A 25,149-nucleotide genomic window follows, 5' to 3' on the forward strand; every position below is an offset into this window, starting at 1 on the left:
GAGGGAGGCCTGGAGTGGGCAGGGGAGGAGGAAGAAGGGAGGAGGAAGGGAGAGGAGAGGGAAGGGAGGGGAAAGGCAGGTCTCATCATTTGCATGCTTATTGAGTTCAATGGGTTTTACTCCCATGCAATCATGGCTAGGGTAGGTAAAACTGACCAGGGAGGAGGAGGGGGCGAGAGTAGAAGGAAAGAGGAAGGGGGGCAGGGGAGCAGGAGGAGGGAGAAGGATGGAATTGGAAGGGGAGGGGAAGGAAGGAATTGGAAGGGGAGGAATGAAGGAAGGGCGAGGGAAGGGGCAAAAGAAAGGTGATGGGAGGGAGAGAGGAGGGGAGGGCAGGTTTGATCATTTGCATGCTTTTTGAGTTCAGTGGGATTTACTCCTGTAGAATGATGCTTAGGATAGGTTAAACTGACCTGGGGGAAGGGCAGGGAGGGGATGGGGAGGAAGGGGGGAGGGGGAGGAAGGGGGGAGGGGGAGAAGAGGATGGGTGGGCACTGGGCAGAGGGGAAGCCCCTTTCCTTTCCAAAAGGAAAACATTGTGAACAGTATCATTCTTTTTCAGGGTTTTCTCCACCTGTTTATTCTACAGCGGGCACATGTAGCCTCCCACCTAAATTTAAACCAACGCTGTCACTGGCCACATCCACACCAGACCTTTATTCCCCTTTAGATAGTCATGGCATCTCCCAAAGAATTCTGGGTAGTTAGTAAAGCATGCTGAGAGTCCTGGCCACTGGAGCTCTGTCAGTGGAATAGGAGTCTCCTCTTAGCAGCCTTAACAAACTATACTTTCCAGGATTCTTTGGGGGAAGCCATGCCTGTCTAAAGTAAATAAAGGTCTGGTGTGGGTGTGGCCCCCTGATTAAGCAAGTCCAGCAGCTGTGAGTCCGGCTTTTAGAACACTGACAGTTGGTTCTTACTGAGCATGCCTGACATTATAATCATCAATGCTAAATTTCTTAAATTAATTAAAAATCAGCCAGGCATTTTTAAACTTTTAAAGTGCAGAAGATGAAGGTCAGGGCAAGGTCAGTAATAGGATTACAGGTACTCTGTGAACATGCCTGATTTTTAATTAATTTCAACAGATTATGAGAACTCTGACAGAAAGATGTCCAAATGGAGTCTGCATTTTTTTTGCTGTTTTTGCACTTTGAACTCTCAATTCTCTCTGTTTTGTGTATCACCATGAAAATTTAGAGGACTGTTAAGCAAATGTTTCTGAGTTCAGGACTATAAGTTTTGTAAGGTTTTGTTTTGAAATGAGCTTATGGGAAGCATCAGAATGGACATGGGGGTATTTTCAATTTAACATTGCGGAATGCAAAAAATCCATGCTGACTATACAATTACTCTCATGGCTGTATAATATGGGCTTGGATCTGGAGTTCCCTTCACTAGAATTCTTTGGGAAGAGGGGCTGACTATTAAACTACTCAGGCCACTGGAGCTCTGTCAGGGGAATAGGAATCTCCTAACAACTCTCAGCACCCTTCTCAAACTACACTTTCCAGGATTCTTTAGGGAAAGCCATGACAATTTAAAGTGGAATACATGTCTGGCGTTGGGTGTGGTCCCCTGATTAGCCAAGCCAAACAGGTGTGAGTCTGGCTTTTAGAACAGTGACAATTAGTTTTTACTGAGCATGCCTACGCTTATCATAGACTCCATTGTTAACATTCTTAAATTAATTAAAAATCAGCCATGCAGTTTTAAACTGCAGAAGATGAAGGTCAGAGAATGGGGCAAGGTCATTAATAGGATTACAAGTACTCCGTGAACATGGCTGATTTTTAATTAATTTCAACAAATTATGAGACCACTGACAGAAAAAAGTCCAACAGGGGTCTGGATTTTTTTTACTCATGTTTTAGATTTTAAAGTCTGGATTCTCTCTGAGTGTTTTGTGTATTGCCATGAAAACTTAGAGGGTTGTTAAGCAAGTGTTTATGAGTTCAGGACTATAAATTTTGTAAGATTTTGTTTTGAAATGAATTTATGAGAAGCAGCAAAATAACATGGGGGAATTTTCAATTTAACATGGTAGAATGTAACAAATCCATGCCGGCTATAGTATACAGCCACTTTTATGGCTGTATTATGTCTGTCTGTCTGTCTGTCTGTCTAGAGAGAGAGAGTTTAAACTAGGAGTTGAAAATGTTTTTCAGGAAAAAATAGAGGGCAAAAGCCAACATGCTAGAAAAATAGGAATTTATTGTGTGTACAAACTCGACGCGTGTCAGCCTGTAGGTTTTCAGGCCTTCATCAGGGGCTATAAACAAATAAAACAGCAGGGACAAATTTACTTATATAAACATGTAAAATCATACATATAACATCTCTAAATCAGTCTATAACTTACATTGCAGGCTATCGAGAAGTTCAAATGAGCAGACCGCTTACAACAATATAAACGCGTCAAAGAACAGAATGTTAAGCATGTATATATATCACAGTAACCAGAAATAAGATGCAGGTGGAACCCCTTGAAATGTTTTTCAGCCTGAGGGCTGCATTCTCTTGTAGGCAACCTTTAGGGGGTTGTATGCCAGTGGTGGATTGGGCCAGAAGCAAAAGTAAGTGGAGTTACAGATGTGAGTCTTACTTTGCACCATAGCCACTCAAAATTCAGACGTTTATTTTATTTATTTATTTATTTATTGTATTTGTATACTGCCCCAAAGCCGAAGCTCTCTGGGCGGTTTACAGCAACTAAAAACATCAAAAATAAACATACAAATTTAAAACACATCTTTTTAAAAACAATTTAAAACACAATTTAAAATTTTTAAAACAATTTAAAAACACATGCTAAAATGCCTGGGAGAAGAGGAAAGTCTTGACCTGACGCCGAAAAGATAACAGTGTTGGCGCCAGGCACACCTCGTCAGGCAGATCATTCCATAATTTGGGGGCCACCACTGAGAAGGCCCTCTCCCTTGCTGCCACCCTCCGAGCTTCCCTTGGAGTAGGCACCCGGAAGAGGGCCTTAGATGTTGAGCGTAGTGTATGGGTGGGTTCGTATCGGGAGAGGTGTTCCATCAGGTATTGTGATCCTAAGCCGTGTAAGGCTTTATAGGTTAAAACCAGCACCTTGAATCAAGCTTGGAAACATACAGGCAGCCAATGCAAGCGGGCCAGAATTGGTTGCTATATACACCCTCCATTCTTTCAACTGGCAAGCAAAAGGCATTATCACAGTCTAAGGGCACATTCCAGCCAGGCAAAAGCACTCAGGCTGGCAAGGGCCATAAGCCAATGGTAGGTGTGGCCAGGGTCAAAAGTGGGTGGAGCAACAAATATGACTCTTAGCTTTGTATTGTACACTACATTACAGCCACACAAAAGTCAGAGGTTTCCACACACAAAAATACACCTCTGTCTCCATCCTTTATCCAGGCATGCAAGAGGCATTTTCACAGCTCACGGACACATTCCAACCAGGCAGAAGCAGTGAAGAATCTGTTGGGAATGCTCTGATTTGGATTCCTGCATTGAGCAGAGGGTTGGACTTGATGGCCTTATAGGCCCCTTCCAACTCTACTATTCTATGATTCTATGAAGCGCATAGAGCAGGCCCAGTGCGGCCGAGGGAGAGTTTCTGTTCTGCTCCAGGCGTGCCAGGAGTTAGGTCAGGGGGAAGAGTCAGATGAAGACAAGGTACTTTGGAGCGTTGAACGAAGGGAGAGTGCAGTCAGCCTACAGACTCCATCGGCCATCCCCCCCCCCCATCGAGGCAGTTCCCACTCCGCCTGCAAGCCCCCCACCTGAGCTGTTGGGAAGCAGCCTCTAGCGTGCACCAACCACGCCCCCACAGGAATCCCTGCCTGGCACTTGAAACGCTTCCCAGCCAACCAGCTTCCCACTTCCTGAGGTCGAGCCATCACCTATTGAAGCTCCGCTGTTAGATGGGCCAGCAGAGGCTTGCTCCCCCTCACCCCGCATGAGACAGCATGAGAAAAGTGCCCTTGAGAGGGTGGAACTTCAGAGGAGCTGTCGGTTACGGGCGAAGACCTTCCCTACTTAAGCAGGTGCCCGCCCAGGCTCCAGTGCTGATTCAACTTTCCCCACATGCTGCAGAGACTATCCAGGTAGCTTAGCTAATAGTGAGAGTAGACAGGTTTATGAAGCGCACTGCTTTGGACGTAAGCATCACCCTAATAAAACGAGAATTACATCAAGCCTTGTCTCCATCTCGTGTCTCGGGCTCTGGGCAGGGACAGTTCCAAGGGATGGATGGGGAGGTAGGCTTGGAGGGCGGCATTGACCTCCAGGAGCTGAAGTCAGGATGGAAAGATCTGCCCATTTCTGTTCTCTCAAGATCTCGTCTTTCCAGTCTTAAATTAAGTTCTCCACATTACTGTAGCAATCTGCTTAAAAAAAAATTCTCATGAATATTGTTCAGCATTTGAGTTGGAATTTCTCTTCACACACACATTTTGGTAAGCTGTTTTGACTAAGGCAGAGCTTGGAAAAGTTACTTTTTTGAACTACAACTCCCATCAGCCCCAGCCAGCATGGCGCTGGCTGGGGCTGATGGGAGTTGTAGTTCAAAAAGGTAACTTTTCCAAGCTCTGGACTAAGGTACATGTTTTGCAAGCCATTTCTCCTAATAGAACATATTTTTGTACGTTATTTTCATTAACATATTCCCCTAACATATGCCTTTCCCCCTAACATATGCATTTTTGTAAATATTGATTGGTAAGAGCAGTGCATTGCAAAATTTGGACTGCAAATGAGGGATGGCTGTGTTCTGGTTCTCATATTGCTTTGGAAAGAGTGACTTTGATAGATTTGGCCGCCCTGGGCTCCTGCTGGGAGGAAGGGTGGGATATAAATTGAATAATAAATAAATAAATAAATAAATAAATAAATAAATAAATAAATAAATAAATAAATAAATAAATAAATACATATATGCAAACTGAATCCAATTTCTCCCCCATCCCTAGCCTGAGGTCCAGGTTTATTTTTTTTTTAATGCACAGCCAGGGGCCTCACTGAAGCTACACTTAAGTACATCTTGCTTTTCAGTCTAATCTAATCTTCTAATCTACATGCTGGCCTTCATGCATTCTGCTCCCTCTCTCAATGTTTAGTAATAGTAAGATTGTCAGAGGAAGTGTTGCTACACCATCTCGTGGCTGATCATGGTAATGCTTAGAGAGCCCCAGAATGGGATGAATTACGCTGGTCAGTAATATTGATGTATGGATCTTAAAACAGTGATGAGTAAACCTGTGAGCTAATTTATGCTCACTCAGTGCAGTCAAGGTACACTAAGTTTCATCCGCTGAGGACTAAAATGAATTGTGGTGAAAGGAGAGGCAAGAAATGAATGCAGTCCTTGGAGATGTGCTGCAGCTCAGTGGTCGAGTGCCTGCTTTGTGTGCAAAAGGTCCCGAGTTCAATTCCTGGCATCTCCAGGTAAGCTTGGGAATGACCCCTGCCTGAAACCCAGGATAGCTGCTGCCAGTCAGTGGAGCTCGATGGACCAGTGGCTTAACTTCCTATCTCCCTATGTTAATTTAAGAACTGTGCTCACTTTAAGAAGACTGTAGACTGGAACAGGTTCCGGGAAGGGCAACGGAGGGCCAGTCTGATGAGGAAAGGTTGCAGGACCTGGGCAGGCTTAGCCTGGAGGAGACAACACTAAAGGGGGCATCATACTCTTCCAATCCCGGAAGGACTGCAAATAGAAGAGAGCAAAGACTCAGGTCACATCCACACTATACAGTTAAAGCACATTTATATCCCTTTAACAGTCATGGCTTTCCCCCAAAGAATCCTGGGAACTGTAGTTTGCTTCTCACAGATCGACAATTCCCAGCACCCATAACATACTATTTTTTTTTAAACAAATATTTCTATCCTGCCTTTCTACCCTATAATAGGGCACTCAGGGTGGCTTACAATAAAATCGCATACATACATAATAAAATTGTATACAATAAAGAACACAAAAACATTAAAATAAATTAAAATACATAAAATAAATTAAAATACATAAAATACCATATACATACACACACACACACACATGGGAGTGGTACTAAAGGGACTAGAAAGGTAAAAATTAAAATAAAAAGCATGAAAACAGTTCTAAAGTACTGCAGTTCCCAGGATTTTTGGGGGGAAGCTATGTGCTTTAAATATATGGTAAGGATGTGACCTGGGGTTCTCCATGTGGCCCGGTACATTTTTTCTTGAGAAGTCTTCCTGGGTCTGTGTTGGGTGGGATTCCACTGACTCACAGAGGAAGGCCACATTTGGCCCTGTATCTTTCCATAGCTGCCTTTCTTCCATGCATACCTGTGGAACTTCTAGCCACACTGAAAAGTTGACACACCTTAGCGAACACCTCCAGCGTTATGTTTTCTGATTGTTTTAGGGAGATCAATCACCTTATAAGGAACATGTCATGTTGCTGAGCCTGAGGTGGCTAACCAAGAGATTGGATGGGATGTCTGCTGTTAACAAATGCCACTAAGGACAGAAAAGCAAGAGTTTAAGGTCTGAGATATGCAGTAGTGCAGAAGGCAAAGGAACTTCCTGGTAGTCCTAGCCATACCCCTCCACTCTTTGCTTCCTGCTGGGTTTAGAATGAGATCCTTCTTAATGCCTTCTCCCACAACAACATATATCTTTAGGGGCCAAGAATCATGAAAGGGGAGTATGTTAGCTACTGAGAAGAGTCTTTACTCTGTTTGGCTCCAATCAGCAGGAAAGGACAAGGAAACACGTTAGAAAACTCTTCTCAGAGGCCAACATACTCCCTTTTCATGTTGATTGGCTCATAGAATGCGGGAGACATAGGGACCCTGCTGGGACCCTGCTCCCCAAAAGGTGAGGGGTCTAAGACCCCCCCCCAAGGCCCTGGATGACTACACCCCTGGAGATATGGGCAGAATCCAGCAAGAATCCTCTTGCAAAAGCTCCACTGAAAATAGTGGGAGTGGTGCTTGCTCAATACAACTTCCCAGCGGACGCTGCTCCATTTGGGCTAGTGAGATGATACCTCATCAACCTCAGTCCACTCTCAACCATCCCCTGCTTGCCTGTCGTCTTCTTTATTTATTTATTAAATTCATATCCTACCCTCCCTCCCAGGACTGCATTTACAAGCAGTCTTAACAAGTGGCTCTGCCTATCAGCTTTCCTCCTCTTTTGTCTCAACATTGCCCTTGTAGAATATAACAGGGAGAAGGGTGAGGACAAATGTAGAGTTAGGTTCGCCTGCCATTGGTTCTGGCTCCACCTACTGTCGGTCTCCCTGCTTTCTGCCCTATCAATCCCACCAGCCACCACTGGAACTTCCCAATTAGGTTGTCTCGCATGTTAATTACTGGTAAAAAGGAGAGGGGGGGGGACCCTCGAAGTGCCTTGCCAGTGGAAAGCCAAAGGTGGAAACAAAAGTGTTTTTATTTACTGCCCGACGCGTTTCGGGTGGAAATAGCCCTTTATCAAGGGCACTCTGTAAAAGCAAACATATACTCAGCATTAAAATCAATTATCAATCATACCATAAATGATAACCAATTTATACATTAATCTGTTAAAAATGAACAATTCCCTAATACACTAGACACTGGCTGCAAAAGCCCTAATCAGTAAACAAAAAAGGGACAACTAAGATAGAATATAATACAAAATAAAACTGAACTTAAAAACTTCACATGTGAATACATGACCCCAAATAGAAAATAGTAACACAACATCTCTCCCCAAAAATGAACCTGAACTGAGTGAAAAGGACAAACGAATACAAAGGTAAAATATCTATTCCATCACACACATTGGTATCAAAACAATATCTCAAGCTTAGTATGCGGAATGAGGCTGGCTTTAGGGGAAGAACAATTCAAAAAACCGAAAATGATAAGAAATTGAATAGACAAACAGCCAAAAATTTTACAAAGCTGCCTCTATTGCAAATGCACTAAAAACTGTAAAAGGAATCAGCATGCATGGTGCAAATTCCATACAACTGTCTCACTGGTGTACAAACATACAAAATACTAAGAGACAGCTGGGTCTTGGATATAGGAAGAAAATCAATAGCACATAAAGTGGGTGTGGCAATGTACAAATAGCAGAAGAATATGAAATTACTGAAAATATGTGCTACTGGTCTTGATGGAAGTAAGTTTTACTCAAAAATGCAAGCAAACATGCAAACATACAGCTATTGTCTGTCATGTAATTTGCACTAAGCTAACAGAAAAGAAAATTGCAATTAAACAAACAACCTGGAAAGTGCTAATGTTTCCAGTTCCTCCAGTACACCTTGAGCCTCGTAAGCCCAGGGGGAGATCTGGGACCAGTCTGAAATCAGGCTCTTCTGGAATCCTGTCTAGGATGAAGGAGCAGAGCCTTCATAAACTGTGGTTCTTAAGGTTAGGATTAGTTGTGCTCACAGTTTGCAGCACGTGCCTCAAAAACCAGAGCTTGGAAAAGTTACTTTTTTGAACTACAACTCCCATCAGCCCAGTCCATTGGCCATGCTGGCTGGGGCTGATGGGAGTTGTAGTTCAAAAAAATAACTTTTCTAAGCTCTGTCAAAAACAGAATGGAAAAGGCTTACAAATAGCTGTTTCTCAAGCAAGCTGCTTCCTGTAGGCTGTCTCTTCATAAGGGGCAACTTCTGCTTTCTTCCTCTCTTCATATGACGAGAACCACAGGAGAAAAGAGCATTTGCCCTTTTCTTGTCTTAAGATGATTATGATTTTTGTGCTGCTTTTTCCTTTTCTAAGAGAAATCACAGGTAAGCGATCACAAAGAGACCTTGCTGTCTTCTTTCATTGCTTTGGCTGTGTGCACACCATACGTTTAAAGCACATTATTTTCCCCAAGAATACATGTGCTTTAAATGTATTGTTTGTGTAAGCAGCCTTTCTTAGAGAGAGGAACTGTGAAGGTCCACCAAGGATCACCCTGGCCAGAGTGGCTCCTGCTACAACTCCCCCTTTCTCTAAAATGGCGGTGATGCTGTGGGAAGTTCCTGACGCTAGTGCAAAGCCCATCGTCACAACGTAAGAGTCCTGCTGGTTGGGATAAGAGTGAACTGTTTGGCAGATCTGAGTACTACTGAGCAATGATGGATGGACTGTTGTGGGTGGGGTGGAGAGGCTTGCTGTGGTCATCTGAGCAGAAGAGAGATGTTCACTAAGTCAGGATGGGGCAGTGCTTGGAACAGTCAGTAGCAGCAAAAAGTTTAACCACTGCTTCCTTTTTGCTGTGCGAGTGAAAGTGAAAGGCTAAATGTAAACAGCTTTCGGTGGAGATTAATAGAACCATACAGGCCCCATCTGCAATATACATTTAAAGCAGTGTCATGCCACTTTAAACAGCCATGACTTCTCCAAAGAATCCTGGGAAGTTTAGTTTGTGAAGGGTGCTGAGAGTTATTAGGAGACTCCTAATAACAGAACTACCCCAGAGTTGTTTAACATTCAGGGCCTCTTCCTGGGAAACTCTGGGAACTGCAGCTCTGTGAGGGGAAGACTGTTTAAAGTGCTATGATGCAGCTTTAAATGTATCCTGCTGATGAGACTACAGTTGGGAGAGACCTCAAAGGTCATGTAACCCAACCTGCAGCATCACCTATAGGTGGCCAGCCAGCATCTGCTTGAAAACCTTTAACAAAGAAGAGTCTACCGCCTTCTGAGGCACTGTGTTCTTTGAGTCCTCTGAGGAAAGGTTGAAGGAACCAGGTATGTTTAAGCTGGAGAAGACTGAAGAGGGACATGATGCTGCTCCTTCAAATATCTGAATGGCTGACACACAGGAGAGTCCTGTCAGAGGGCAGGACTAGATTGAATGTGGTTACATTACAGGGAGGTAGATTTTGGCACAAGACTAGGAGAATCTACTTGATGGTAAGAGCAATTCTAGATTGGAACCAATGACCTAGAGGGCGATTGTGGTTGCCTCTGCCTGGTTGCAGATCGTCAAGTAGAAGCCCAACAGCCATCTGTTGGGGAAGTTGTAGATCTGGATGCCCTGCATGGATTAGAAGGTTGGATTAGATGGCAAACCCAGAAAAGGGCAACCAAAACAATTGAGGGGCTGGAGAAACTCCCCTATGAGAAAAGGTTGCAACATTTGGGATTATTTAATTTAGGGAAATCAGGCGAGTGAGAGGAACATGATAGAGGTGTCTAAAATTCTGCATGATGTGGAGAAAAGAGTGAGACGTTTTTCTTTCTCTTTCGTAACCTGGGGTCGTCCAATGAATTTGAAGGATGGGAGATTCAGGATGGACTAAAAGGAAGGACTACTTTGCACAGTGCATACTTAAAACGATGAAATTTGCTTCCACAAGATATTGTGACAGCCACAAACTTGGATGGCTTTAAAAGGGGGTTAAACAAATTAATGGAGGATGAGGATATGAATGGCTAATAGTCAGGATGGCTGTGCACTACCTCCAGTATCGGAGGCCGTATGCCTCTGAGAAGCACAAGTGGGGAGAGTGCTGTTGCACTTAGGTCCTGCTCGTGGGCATCTGGTTGGCCACTACTATGAGGACAGGATGTTGGACTAGATGGGCCCTTAGTCTAATCCAGCAGGGCTGTTTTTCCATTCTGCAAACCCTTCTCCAGCTGGATGAATCTGTAAATGTTTGGGGAGCTGGTGACAGTTAACGTGTTGTGTCAGGGCCTCCCTCCTCCGTTGGTCCCATGTGTCATCAGAATCCTAGGGGTCTCTTACTTAAGAGATTGCTTGGTGAACTCCTTGCTTTTGTCAGCCTTGGTGTTCTGCTCCTCATGAATCCAGTCTGTTGTATATTCCCCCCAGTAAGTACTCCCCTTTACCCTCCCTTGTCCTCTCCTGAGCTTAGTTTCTCTGCCTTGTGAAATCCTTTCTCCACTCCCAGAAGCCCACCATTGGAGGTTCCTTGGCCTCCAGACTTTCCTTGCCAACTCCTGCTTCTTCTGTTCCTCTCTCTCTGGGGTAAAGCTTCCCACCAGCTTTCCCCTGTCCCTGCCTTCAATCCCCTGGTTTCCTTCTTCCTTTGCTTTTTCTCTTCCATCCCCAAAACTATCACCTCTACCTGCTTTCTGTCTCTCAGTTTGGAATCTCCCTTGAAATGCAGCCACCTGCCTCTTTATTCTTCACCTGCGTGCATTCCTCAGATGCTCTGACTGCATTGTTCACCCTTCCGATGAACTCACTGATTCTGCGGGCAGCTGCTGAACCAGCTCTTGACATGGGTTATGAACACACTAGTCGCCAGAGCAAAGCATCTCCATTAGTCACACCTGGAGGGGGAATGGGTTGATCTGCAAATCAGTTGCAGAATCTCTGTGAAGCTCATTTAAAAAAAAAAAAATGCACTCAAGCTGCTTCCACCAGAATTTACAGTAAAAAGGGGTGGGTTTTTTACTAGCATCATATGCCCCCATTTTCAGAAGAGGTGGAGACACACTGGAACTGGCACAACAGGTGTAGAAAACTTTTTTGACTAGCATAGAATAACTCAGGAGAGGGGCTACATTGCAACTTCCAAATGTTCAGGTTTGCCTAAAAGTGTTCTTCAGCCTTGGGTCCCCAGATTTTGATGGATTACAACTCTATGTGCTCTATGTGGGGCTGCCCTTGAGGTTGGTCTGGAAGCCATAGCTGGTACAAAATGCAGCGGTGCTATTGCCCACTGAGGCAGGGTATCGACAGCATGTCACCCTGCTTCTGAACAAATTGCACTGGCTACCTGTTAGCTACTGGGCTAACTTCAAGGTTCTAGTTTTGATGTGCAAGGTCCTATGCAGGTTAGGACCAGGATACCTGAAAGATCATCTTATCCCTTATATACCCAGTTGCTCACTGTGCTCTGCAGGTGAGGACCTCTTACAGATACCATCTTATCAGGAGGTCCATTCTGCACAACATAGGAAATGGACCTTTAGCATAGTGGCAGCTACCCTTTGGAATTCCCTCCCCTTAAATATTAGGCAGGCACCATCTCATCTTTTCAGTGCCTGCTGAAGACCTTATTCAATAAGCCATTTAAGTAGAGACCTTATCTCAGTCTGTGTCTATGTTAGAATTGCTTTTTAAGATGTTTTTAAAGATTTTTTTTTACAAAAGATGTTTTTAAATATGTTTTGTTTTAATATGCTATTACACAGTCATTAATCAAAATGGAGACAATAGTCAAGAAATCAGAAGAAGGCTAGGACTGGGGAGGGCAGCGATGAGAGAACTAGAAAAGGTCCTCAAATGCAAAGATGTATCACTGAACACTAAAGTTAGGATCATTCAGACCATGGTATTTCTGATCTCTATGTATGGATGTGAAAGTCGGACAGTGAAAAAAGTGGATAAGAGAAAAATCAACTCATTTGAAATGTGGTGTTGGAGGAGAGCTTTGCGCATACCATGGACTGTGAAAAAGACAAGTAATTGGGTGTTAGAACAAAGCAGAACTATCACTAGAAACTAAAATGATGAAAATGTTATCATACTTTGGACAGATAACGAGGAGAAATGATTCAGTAGAAAAGACAATAATGCTGGGAAAAACAGAAGGGAGTAGAAAAAGAGGAAGGCCAAACAAGAGATGGATTGATTCCATAAAGGAAGCCACAGACCTGAACTTCCAAGATCTGAGCAGGGTAGTTTACAACGGATGCTATTGGAGGTTGCTGATTCATAGGGTCGCCATAAGTTGAAATCAGCTTGAAGGCTCATAACAACAAGGATGCTTTGTTGTCATATATTTTAAAGAAGTATGTTTTTAGTGCTTTTGTTTGCTGCCCTGGGCTCCTACTGGGAGGAAGGGTGGGATATAAAACAAACAAACTCCCATAATCCCTGACCATTACCCATGCTGTCTGGGGATGATGGGAGATGCAGTCCAACAACATCTGAGGACCCAAGATTGAAGAACAGTGAACCAAATCAAGGATTTTTTTGTCCTGAAGTGCTGAATCCTACAATATCATTCATTAATTATTTCTTTTCCCCTCCAGGTGCCACCTTCTTTTACCATTATGAAAGCGCAGATCACTTGCTCAGCTGCTTGAATACATCAGCCAATCGAGATGAAACAAGATGGTGGCTTGGAGCTCCTTGGAGCTCCTTGCAAGTATTTTGTCCAATGCACTGTGACCAAAGTGGGAATCCCCTTAATTCTACAGGACAAGAGGATAGATGCAGCAGTTCTCCAAACTGTACTCAAAGGAATGTATCCATTGCTGCTTTCCCACATGGTGGAATATTTGCATGCTACACCTTGTCTGACAACATGTCAGATACACGCCCACTATTTAATTTTCGGGACAATTGCAACAATTTTAACTTCTTTATTGTAGCAATAATAAATAGCGCTGCAGGTGAGTGACCAAAAAAACAAACAGCATCGCCTAAAATTAAGGTCGTTTTGAGATGAATTAAGGAAGCATGAGAGTAAATCATGTGCTGGACAGAGGAATAGCAGCACAGGAAACATCCCTATACCCAATCAGACTATTGCTCCATTTAGCTCAGTACTGTCTACACTGACTGGCAGCATCATTCCATGGTTTCAGACGGGGTTCTCTCCCAGCTGCACTTGCAAATGCCAGGGATTGAACCTGGGATGTTCAGCATGGAAGGCGGGTGTCCTTCCACTGAGCTACAGTCTTTTCCCAAACAGGGTTGTCTGTTTCAGCTGGGCAGAGACCATGTTGGGCGTTGAACTATATCCAGGGAGACGTGACCAGGAGCAGAGCTCAATCAGAAGCAGAACACAGCATCTGGTCTTCTCATTGATGGGATAGAAAGAACTGCTACAATGGACGCCTTCGCACCATGGATTTATTCCGCTATTATTCTGCTTTTAACAGTCATGGCTTCCTCCAAAGCATCCCAGGAAGTATAGTTTGTGAAAGGTGCTGAGAGTTATTTCCCTCACAGAGCTACAATTCTGAGAGTGGTTTAACAGTCAATCCCTCTTCCCAGACAACTCTGGCAAGGGTAGCTCTATGAGGGGAATAGGGGGTCTCCTAACAACTCTTAGCACCCTTCATAAACTACACTTCCCAGGATTTTTGTGGGGAAGCCATAACTGTTTAAAGTGGAATAACAGTGGAATAAATCTATTGTGTGATTGTGGCCAGTGAATGAATGACTGCATGAGCAGGAGACAGTAGCATACAGGATGAATGGTAGCAGACTATTGGTCTGATGATGCAGGTGCAAGAACTGGGTGAGCAGTTCTAGTGGCAGCAAGAGCTGATCTGAAAAAAAGAATAATCCATAACTCAGTAGAGAGCCATTGCCAAAGCTCTATCCCAAGAGTGGTATAGCAAAGGATTTTTAAGAGGCAGCTTGGAGCTATAAATTCACACAATCATAGAATAGTAGAGTTGGAAGGGGCCTATAAGGCCATCAAGTCCAACCCCCTGCTCAATGCAGGAATCCAAATCAAAGCATTCCCGACAGATGGCTGTCCAGCTGCCTCTTGAATGCCTCCAGTGTCTGACAGCTCACTACCTCTCTAGGTAATTGATTCCATTGTCGTATGGCTCTAACAGTTAGGATGTTTTTCCTGATGTCCAGTCGAAATCTGGCTTCCTGCAACTTGAGCCCACTATTCCGTGTCCTGCACTCTGGGATGATTGAGAAGAGATCCCAGCCCTCCTCTATGTGACAACCTTCCATGTACTTGAAGAGTGCTATCATATCTCCCCTCAGTCTTTTCTTCTTCAGGCTAAACATGCCCAGTTCTTTCAGTCTCTCCTCATAGGGCTTTGTTTCCAGTCCTCTGATCATCCTTGTTGCCCTCCTCTGAACCTCTTGCAGTTTGTCTGCATCCTTCTTAAAGTACGGAGACCAGAACTGAACGCAGTACTCAAAATAGCGGGGAACTAATACTTCACGCGATTTGGAAACTATACTTCTGTTTATGCAGCCTAATATAGCATTTGCCTTTTTTGCAGCCAACTCACACTGTTGGCTCATATTCAGCTTGTGATCAATGACAATTCCAAGATCCTTCTCACATGTGGTATTGCTGAGCCAAGTATCCTCCATCTTATAACAGTGCATTTGGCTTCTTTTTCCTAAGTGTACAACTTTGCATTTATCCCTGTTGAATTTCATTCTGTTGTTTTCAGCCCAATGCTCCAGCTCCCTTTGAATTTTGTTTCTGTCTTCCACTGTATTACCTGTGCCCCCCAATTTTGTATCATCTGCAGATTTGATAAGCATGCTCTGTACTTCATCCAAGTCGTTAATAAAAATGTTGAAGAGCACTGGGCCCAGGACCGAGCCGTGTGGTACACCACTCATTTCTTCCGCCCAGTTTGAGAAAGAACCAATAATAAGCACTTTTTGAGTATGATTCTGAAGCCAACTGTGGATCTACCTGATAGTTGTTCCATCCAGCACACACTTATCTAGCTTGCTAATCAGAATATTGTGGGGCACTTTGTCAAAAACTTTGCTGAAATTGAGATATATGATGTCCACAGCATTCCCACAGTCTGCAAGGGAGGTTACCCAATCAAAAAAACAAGATAAGATTAGTTTGGCAGGATTTGTTCTGCTTAAATCCATGTTGGCTCCTAGTAATCACTGCATTGTTTTCAAATTGCTTACAGATTGACTGCTTTATAATCTGCTCCAGAGTTTTTCCAGGGATTGATGTTAGGCTGACTGGTCTGTAGTTCCCCGGTTCCTCCTTTTTGCCTTTTTTGAAGATAGGGACAACATTAGCTCTTCTCTAGTCATCCGGCACTTCACCAGTCCTCCATGATTTCGCAAAGATAATAGACAGCAGTTCTGAGAGTTCTTCAGCCAGTTCCTTCAATACTCTAGGATGCAATTTATTGGACCCTGCCGATTTGAACTTGTTCAAAGTGATCAGGTACTCCTTGACCTTTGTCTATCAATCTCAAGCTCCAATCCTGCCCCTTCTACTTCATGTTTCCTGTGAGGGTCATAGACCTTTTTTGGGAGAAGACTGAGCCAATGTAGGAATTGAGCACTTCTGCCTTGTCTTTGTCATCTGTTATCATTTTGCCATCCTCATTGAGTAGCTGTGCCGCCATTTCTTTTCTCTGTCTTTTACTATGGACGTACCTGAAGAAAGTTTTTTTTTTTTGCTTTTAGCATCTCTCGCTAACCTCAGCTCATTCTCAGCTTTAGCCTTCCTGACGCCATCCCTGCAATTCCGTGATACCTGCCTGTACTCTTCCTTTGTGGCCTGGCCTTCTTTCCACTTCCTGTATGTGTCCTTTTTTGTTTTCAGTTCATCTCTAAGCTTTTAGTGAAGCCACATTGGCTTCTTCTTCTGTTTCCCCCCTTTTTTCCTTGTTGGAATTGCTTACCTTTCCCTTTTAGAATTTCCTTTTTTAGAAACTCTCACCCATCTTGGACTCCTTTACTCATTAGGGTGGCTTGCCATGGAATTGTACTTACAATTGTTCAGGTGCGCGTATGGCTACTCAACTTTTCCTTCTGTTAAAATCACTTGCCCCATTAATTTTAAACCAGATACTCTCGGTGGAGCTACCAAGCTCATCTTCCTGTATTTCTGTGCAGGGATATATATTTTTAACATATAGCGTGGCTCTACCTCCCTTTTTATTCCTTCTGTTCTTTTTGAACAAGTTATATCCTTCAATTGCTGTATTCCAGTCATGGGAGTCATCCCACCAAGTTTCAGTTATACCTATCAAGTCGTAATAACCCTCATGTATTAAGAGTTCAAGTTTGTCCTGCTTGTTTCCCATGCTCTGTGCATTAGTATACAGACATTGAAGACCATGTGATTTATGGCTTGGTTTCCTCACTACATTTTTCTGAAGACTGTTACTGGGCCCTATTAGAGCCGATCTCTCTGTTCCCATTACTGTGCACAAGCTTTCATCAGTCGTTGCCACCAAGTTTACGTCTCCCTCCCCCTTAGGATTCAGGTTAAAGCCCTCCTGATGAACTTCTCCATGCTGTGGCCAAACACATTCTTCCCAGTCCTTGTGAGATGCAACCCATCACTTGCCAGCAGTCCATCTTCCAGGAAGCATAGCCCGTGGTCCCAGAATCCACATCTCTCATGTCTGCACCACCTTCGTAGCCATTCATTCACACTGAGTATTTTTCTTTCCCTTTCGACTCCTCTTCTAAGCACTGGAAGGATGGGTGAAAAAACTATCTGGGCCCCAAAGTCCTTGAGTTTCCTTCCTAGAGCTTCAAAGTCTGATGTGATTTCTTCATAGCTCCATTTGGCAGTATCATTTGTTCCCACAGGGATGAGGAGAAAGGGATACCTGTCAGTGGGCTTGATGAGTGATGGCAACCCTTCCGTCACATCTCGAATCCGTCCTCCTGGTAGACAGCATACCTGGCGAGTCCACGGATTTTTTCGGCATACTTGGGTTTTGATCCTATGCAGTAGGGAGTCTCCCACTATTAGTATTCTTCTCTTTTTGTTGTGGGGCATGGTTTCATTGCCACTGCTTGATTGAACTTCAGCCTCTTGCTCGTTGTCACACGGGATCTCCTGTAATTCTTCCACCACAGGCTGTCCTCCAGTCTCATCCTCAACTGGTTGAAAGTGGTTCCATAGTTCCACTGGTGAAGGGGGTCTTCTAGCTCTTCTGCTCCTTACTGTCATCCTTTCCCACAGAGTTTCCTCCACTTCCCCTCTGCCCTTCCTCCCATCCCTCCTCCTCCCCATCCCCTGTGGTCAGTAGTTTCAACTATGCTAAGCATGATTGCAGGGTAGTAAATCCCACTGAACTCAGTAAGCATGCAAATGATCGATATGTTCTTAGCAAACTTGCACAGGATCCTATCTCTTACCTCCCAGATTAAAAAGCAGAGAAATGTACTAATAGGCAAAAAAACCCTTGCGGTTTAAGAACGTACCTATAGCCAACAGATATTTCTGTCAAACTTCAAAAAGAAGGGAAATTGGGCAGCTATAGTGAATACATCGGGGGAGCAGGAGACCTGACCTTCTCTCTGAGGTATTGGAGTGCCCTACACATTTGTAAAAATGCAAACACAATTTGGATTGGTCTTTCACAGTCCAATCCACTTTCTGTGTAGCTTGAAGAATTTGGTAACATGTGCCTCTGAGCATATGATGAGTGGTGGCAACACCTGCAATCAGCCCAAAGAATAGAAACAAGATATGTGCTGTGCTGTGCTGATCTTGTTTAAGCAGGAAGGAAGCAACAATATTAAGACAGTTGATAATAGTTCAGACAGTCACTTTAAATATGTGCCTCTGAGAATATGGGGAGTGGTAGCAACACCTGCCATCTCCAAAGATGGAGAATTACATTTTTGTATGTTGTTGGTATTCTTCTTACTTTTCTTCTTTTCTGTGTTACTACTGTTTCTACAGAGAACCTAACCTAGAAAATTATATTTCTCTCATTATTCATCATAGAAATCTGTGTCAACTTTATTTTTATTAATTTCAAAGCCTTTTTATTGGTCATTGTCATATGATGGTGAAGACAGCCTTTTGTGTTTCAAACTGGAGTTTATGCTTTATCTCTATTTTGGGCACATTAACAGTTGAATCTGAAACTGCAGTTTGATGTACAATCAGACAGATTACAATATGTTGCTATTGAAGCAATGACTCTAGCTGTTGGAAAAAACAAACTTGGCCTGCCCAAGATGCATGTGGTCAGCCTGCTATGCTTAAACCACTCCACTTAAGGAAAGGTGGGCATGGTCAAGTAAAAACATAAAACACACCTAGCATTTTGCTAGAATATATCTCACACCCCACTGTTTTATCTTGTGCAAACTGAGACACTCCTCATGTCCTTTGGAAACTATTCTGCAGAATAGTCAGTGCCATTATTCCACAATTGTTTTTGGAGCTTTTTTTTTAGTGTTGCAAAGTGTTGCTATACTTCACATATTCACAGAAACAGAAGCAAAAGAAAATAATTTACTATGGAAACTTCACTAAAATTGCAAAGTAAATCAAACATATTTAAAGTGACTGTCTGAACTATATCAGCTGTTTTAATATTGTTGCCTCTTCCCTGCTAAAACAACATCAATAGCACATGTCAAGGTTTTTTTGCCTATTAGTGAATATACTGTATAGGGTTCCTTTGAGGTCTCCCATCCAGCCACTGACCAGAGACAAACCTGCTTAACTGCAGCAACATGGTCTTTACTTTGAATGGGAGACATGATGAACAGTAGTTCAATCAGATGCATGCAGGAGAGCTGCTTTTATGCTGCAATAATACAGGAATCCAAACTAACATTCAAAACCAACAATTTTGGAAAACAAAAATTGCCCATTTGACTTGAGGGTAAGTGACCTGAACATGTGATATTCCTTTTCAGTGAGGTACAAATAACCAGCAATAATCAGAGTGAAGTGTTTGCACATTCCTGGTGAATTGTATGTGATAATAAAATGTCCTGTTAATAATCTCCTGTGATTATGCTGTTCTGTATTGCAGAGGAAAAAATCAAAACTATTCCTGTGCTACCAGAGGAATCTAAGTCTGTAAAAGAACAATACAATTTCAGCCTTTCTTGCAAATTTGAGCTTGATGACTCCATTTTTGCTTTGTATTGGATTAAGGAGACTAATAGGACTACTTGCCTTTCTTCTGTTTCAAATGGAGACTTCTTTACAACTGGTGATTTTTCTAATGATGTGAATTGCTGTGTTGACACCAAGATCAAAAATTGGCAGGTCAACAATTTGACTGGCCCGGCGGAGCGACACCAAAGTCATGAGCTGACCGTTTTCAATGTCACCACTTCTGACACTGGAGTGTATTTCTGCCTGGTGGTTGCCTTCTCCCAGAAACATGTGTGGAAAGTTGTAAACAATGTGTCTGTAAAAGTGGAGAAACGCAACGGGATAGGTGAGTTTAGGACTGAACAGAAAATGTGCTGTGTTGGTTCAGATTAGCACAGGCCTGTAGACAGGCGCAGGGGCAAATGGGGGCGTGTCCCCAGAGCGATCTTTCCTCCCTCCTGGATTTTTTATTTTTGGGGGGGGAGTTGTCGTTTTAATTTGTGACATGACAGACAATGACAGCCTCCTTTTAAAGAGTGACAGCTTGTTGAAAGAACTGGAGCAATTGAAGAATAGGACCCTCTGAAAAATTTGGTGAGTAAATGGTAAATGCAGAACAAAAGCCTCATCTGAAAGAGCCCCTCAAAGTCTGCTTACTGAAGACTTTCCCTGACTGAGGGTGGATTTTTCTGCTCACAATCACCCTATAATTACTTAAGTGATCCTGAAAAAAACAGCTAGTGTAGCAACATGATCCTTGAATAGTTAAATATTAGTTTACATGTATTATAAGTTTACAAAAGGAAGTCTATTCTGCAGGTCATGTTTTACAAATTTAAGGACTCAATCTCATTGACTTCTACAAGAAAGTTATGCATATTGTTCTCAGCACCACTCTCCCTAAATGCTTGACTGCAGTTGCAATGTTATGTGCTCTTACTCTGTTTCTAAACCTGTTTTTTTATTAGTGTTGTCATGATATAAGATTAAAACTGATTTTTGGAGAAAACAAGCTCCACACTAGTTTGTAACTTCTTAGTTGCAGCAAAAACTGTTTTGTTTGTTTTATACCTTTTGGTATCCCCTTATTCACTGTATGCTTTACACCCTTTTTTCTTATGAAACAAAAACCTATGCCAGGCATTTTTTTCTGGTGTTCATGCTAAATTTTCTGTTGACTTGACTTTCACATAGTGAATTATCTAAGGTAATACACTCTCTGCATGGAGGAGGAGTGAAGGGGGGAAAGCTTTTCCCAGCCCCTGGCCTGGCTCTCACATCTTCTCTACCAGTGAGTGGGGGAGGGGATTGGCTGGTGCTATGCACCTGCCCCCCCAATGTCTCACCTAGAAATGTGCCTGCCCCACCTGAAAGGAAGGCTGGCTATAGGGCTGGATAAGTATACCCTCTAACATTTCGCTGATGATAATAGGGGCATTTTTTTGGACTTAGGGCTTCTCCAGATGTCATTTTTAATGTGCATTCATGATGATTTGTGTGCATGATGCTATTGGGGCAATTGCACACTATACTGTTTTCATCTGCAAAAGATTTGGGACAGTCACCCTGCTTCATTTCTGTTCAGTGTATATCTCATAACTTCCTGCTAAAATCCCACAACTTCTGATACCACAAATGTTCTGGTTTATTTTTATCAGTAGATCAATGTTCGTCATCCATTATCACCACTAACATTTCAGAGTGTTTAAATAATCTGAAAACAATGCTTTGTAAATAAGCCCATAGCTGTTAAACCGCTTTTCCTCCTCCTGATATGGATATTATCTTGGGCTCCCTTTCTAGTGCCTGTTTTTACAAATGAGCTACAGATCTCTTTGGGAGTGATAGGAGGAATTGCTCTCATCAGTGGGATAACATTGTTCCTTCGCTGGAGGAAGAATTCAAAAGGTAATGAAAGAAGAACAGGTTAGAGTGGAAATCAAAGGTGACTGTGTGATTTGCAAAAGGATTTGAAATGGCAACTTCACAATGCATACTTTGTTACAGGAAAACCATCTGAATTGCATCAAAGGTACCATATATATATATATATATATATATAACATTAAAGAATTGTCATCATGGTGTTTTTTTTCTTTGAACCATAGAAATGACTGTACATTTATCTCTTTTGCTTAGGGATTTGACCAACGCTGAAATGGAAGATGACTGTAAGCATGATTTCCTTTTTCAATAATGTAATAATAAACGGTGTTTCATGTAACAGATTTAAGAGACCACGGAAGAGGATATTGCAGAGATTGCATTTAACGAACATGGATCATTGTGTGAATTCAGATGGTTAACCATTATAAAATTAAAATCCTATATGTAACTTGTGCAAGTTAACCAATCCCCATGTGGCAGAAGACAGTGGTAGAATCCTAAAGTGGTGGTGTGGATGGTATCACTTCAAAATGTAGGGAGTGGAGGAGAGAACTAGGCCTTTGAATATAAAAAATCCCAGCAGAGAAAAAATATGCACATCAGAGAGAAAGGTGTTAGTTGTTCAGAATGCAGGGAAGCATTCAGGTACATGATCTCTTAGCTGCAGTCTGAAATGATAGACGTTTTACTGCCATAGGACTCTATGACCTCATTCTTATGTCATTCTGCTGCACACGTAGATGAGGACTTTCATCACTGCCATGGGTGGTGGAAAGCTTTATTTTCATGCTGTACACAGAGAATACAAAGTTCAATTCAGACATGCTTCTGAAAAGCCCTCAGAAACCACAGAGGTAGCTTCTGGTGGGAGTGCCACAGACGTGTCTAGCTGAGGTTTAACAGCCCACCTGGTGTACCTGCATTGGAAGTGAGCTCTTGATTAGATCTCAGCATTCTGACCTTCTGCATCTGGGGCATCTCACTCCCTCTAATATTTGCAATTCCTTCCCCTTAATAAATATTAGACCAGTGCTGACTCTGTTGTAAGGATGGGATCTGCATTTTGGTGCCAGTTCGATTTTCGCTCTATCGAACTTCCTTCTGGTACTGCTTTGTAAGGGATAAATGTTCGCTTTTTGGAATAAATACCGATTCATTTTTTCTGCAAAAACATTGCTTTTTCATAGATTTTTTTTAAAAAATATTGATATTATCCTCAAAATATCAATATCAATACTGATATTTTGAGGGAAATATTGATATTAATATCTATATGTTTGAGGCAGAAACCCGCTAGAAAAAAACCCAATCCGCAAGGACAAAACAAAGCAAATAAATAGGAAATTTTAATTTTGCAAAATTCGAGCACATCCCTACTTTTGTCTTTTCGGTGCCTGCTGAAGAGCTCCCATTTCAACAAGACTTCTAAGTAGAGACCTCATCCCGCTGTGAATCTGCATTAGAATTAGTTTTAAAGATGTTTTTAGATGGTTTTAAGATATTTAGTTTTAAAGATGTTTTTAGTGCTCCATCATCTGTTTGATGCCCTGGGCTCATTTTGGGAGGAAGGGTGCGATATAAATGTAATTCATCATCATCATCATCATCTCAGCTGATAAGTGCTGGCACAATTGGAGTCACTAAAAAAACATGCTTGGGGGGAGGAGGCTTGCAGAAATTCACATATAGCATCCTGAAGGATGACATGTCTGGGTGACTAGAATCCTGAAGAGGAACACTCCTTTTAGGAGACAAGACATTTTGTTGCAGGCCCCACTTATCTCTTCTAATAAACTTTAAATCAGTTCTTAAAAATTAACTGAATGTTGGGCTACACGTTCAGTAGCATCACTTGGCAGAGTACTTCTCTGAGTGAATCACGTCAGGCTGCGTGTGGGGGTAAATATTCCTCTAGATGCTGTCCTGGGTAAGAAAAATCTCAGTGCATGAAGGAAGCTGGCACACAGGGAGAGGTTAGGCTAGGGCATTTCTCCCCAGTGTGCTTGATTTCTATATACAGGGAGTTCCCCCTTTTAATTTTTTTGAAAATACAAGAGGGAGTTGTTTTTAATAGGGAAATACATTTGGTTGCTTACAGTATAAAGTTGTAGAATCCAGAAAGGACTCTATCACATGATTTTGGTGGATTCATAGTTTGGTTCTCCAGTGAAGAATCATTTTTATTTAACATAGGCCGGCGTGATTCAAAACTTGTCTTTCCCCCCCCCAGGCTCCCCATATGCAATATCCAGTCACAATGATATATGTGGAAATGAAGTTGTGTATTCCCTGGCCATGAGTCCTGGTGTGGACCCAGCTCCTCTCTATTGTTTGCCAGATAGCAAATCAGCTTCTGGAATGCAGCCTGGAGAGAACTTGCAAGACATTTATGCTGTGGTGAATAAAGAGAGAACTTTGGTAGTATAACAGTTGAGTGTTAACCCTACGATTACACACTGTCGATCAGGGTGGGGAATCTTTTTCAGCCCAAGGACTGCTGTGGGCAATCTTCTGGGGACTGCAAGCCACCCCCCCCACACCCCCACACACCCCCACACACCTTCATCTAGGCAAGCAAGAGGCATTATGGGGGCTCAATGACACATTCCATGTGAGGGGCATGCTCTGGGGAGAGGGAGTGTGGTCTGGGAAGTGTTTGTAGTTCACATGGGGAGGAGGGGGTGTGTATTCAGCCTTCAGACTTGAGGTTCCTCATCCCTGCTTCAGATTTACAACATGGCATATTTTTCCCCAGACAGTGATTTTTTTCAGTACTAGGAAAACCTATACAAATAATGAGGTAACCCTTCACCTCTGACAATAATATCAACCACAAAATCTTCCCCAGAGGTTACACTTTACAACTTCTGCTGGTTTTTCTAATAAGCTATGCTAAGCTTCAATACCTTTGTCTGAGAAAGAAGCCATGAATTTAACTAATATAGTACCTATTTGGATAATAAACCGAAGAGGTACGCCTGGCGCCTACACTTCTATCTTTTCGGCACCAGGTAAAGACCTTTTTATGCTCCCAGGCATTTTAATTTTCTTAACCATTTTAATCTTTTAATCCGTATTTTTAATTTTTGTCGTATTGTGTTTTTGTAGTTTTTTTGTTGTTTGTTTGTATATGTTTTTATGATTTTTATTATGATATATTGTATTTTATCTTGTTTGTTCACCGCCCTGAGAGCTATTCTGCTAAGGGCGGTATATAAATTGAAATAATAAATAAATAAATAATTTATTTATTTATTTTTAAAAAGGCAAAATTCTCCAAACCAACAATCATAAAGGTAGCTGGTTGGCTGGATTTCACTTCTGGACACTAGATGGCACCCTAACTCTTGCTATGAAGCAATTTTCGTTCTACAAGGGATGTTCAGTTTTCTGCACATCTGGAAATCCCAGGTGCGCATTGTGATGTTCCTGCTTATAGTGTAAATATGGTAAGTGCTGTTTATATAGAAGACATATGGTAAGTGGAGTGAAAGAGGAGGGGGGAGTACATGAGCAGTAGAATGCTGGATGATTGGCTGACCGTTTGAATGGCTGGGAGTATAAATGGAAGAATGACAGTTGAATCTGGGTGGATGTTGGGAGTGTGGAGAAAGAGGGAGTTGGAGTTCTGATTAATAATAAGTCAAGTACAAAACAGGAATAGATGAAACCATACGCTTGTGAAACATTCTAAAACTAATCTTGTTATTTCTGATATTTAATAAATACTTATTTGGTTTACCAAAGACCTGATCCTTGGC

The 25,149-nt window shown here is 42.5% G+C and overlaps 1 protein-coding gene across 1 annotated transcript; it reads left to right on the forward strand.

Annotated features, from left to right (window-relative positions):
• The first annotated feature begins 8,630 nt into the window (after window positions 1-8,630).
• LOC133369706 (uncharacterized) lies at window positions 8,631-24,833 on the forward strand. Its single transcript, XM_061595175.1, has 7 exons — window positions 8,631-8,767; window positions 12,978-13,340; window positions 19,434-19,847; window positions 21,305-21,409; window positions 21,509-21,533; window positions 21,641-21,672; window positions 23,619-24,833. The coding sequence occupies exons 1-7, from the start codon at window positions 8,719-8,721 to the stop codon at window positions 23,813-23,815; spliced, it is 1,185 nt and encodes a 394-aa protein (XP_061451159.1). The 5' UTR covers window positions 8,631-8,718; the 3' UTR covers window positions 23,816-24,833.
• Window positions 24,834-25,149: the final 316 nt, after the last annotated feature.

This window comes from Rhineura floridana, chromosome 14 (assembly GCF_030035675.1).
Source record: "Rhineura floridana isolate rRhiFlo1 chromosome 14, rRhiFlo1.hap2, whole genome shotgun sequence".
Classification (NCBI taxonomy): Eukaryota; Metazoa; Chordata; class Lepidosauria; order Squamata; family Rhineuridae; genus Rhineura; species Rhineura floridana.

What these genes read in the sequence shown, in the direction of transcription:
- LOC133369706 (XM_061595175.1), top strand. Translation starts at nt 8,719, where the DNA reads ATGATTATGATTTTTGTGCTGCTTTTTCCTTTTCTAAGAGAAATCACA. An exon ending in GGAGAAACGCAACGGGATAG is followed by an intron (nt 19,848 to 21,304) that starts GTGAGTTTAGGA and finishes CTCCCTTTCTAG; the next exon opens with TGCCTGTTTTTACAAATGAG. An exon ending in CCATCTGAATTGCATCAAAG is followed by an intron (nt 21,534 to 21,640) that starts GTACCATATATA and finishes TCTTTTGCTTAG; the next exon opens with GGATTTGACCAACGCTGAAA.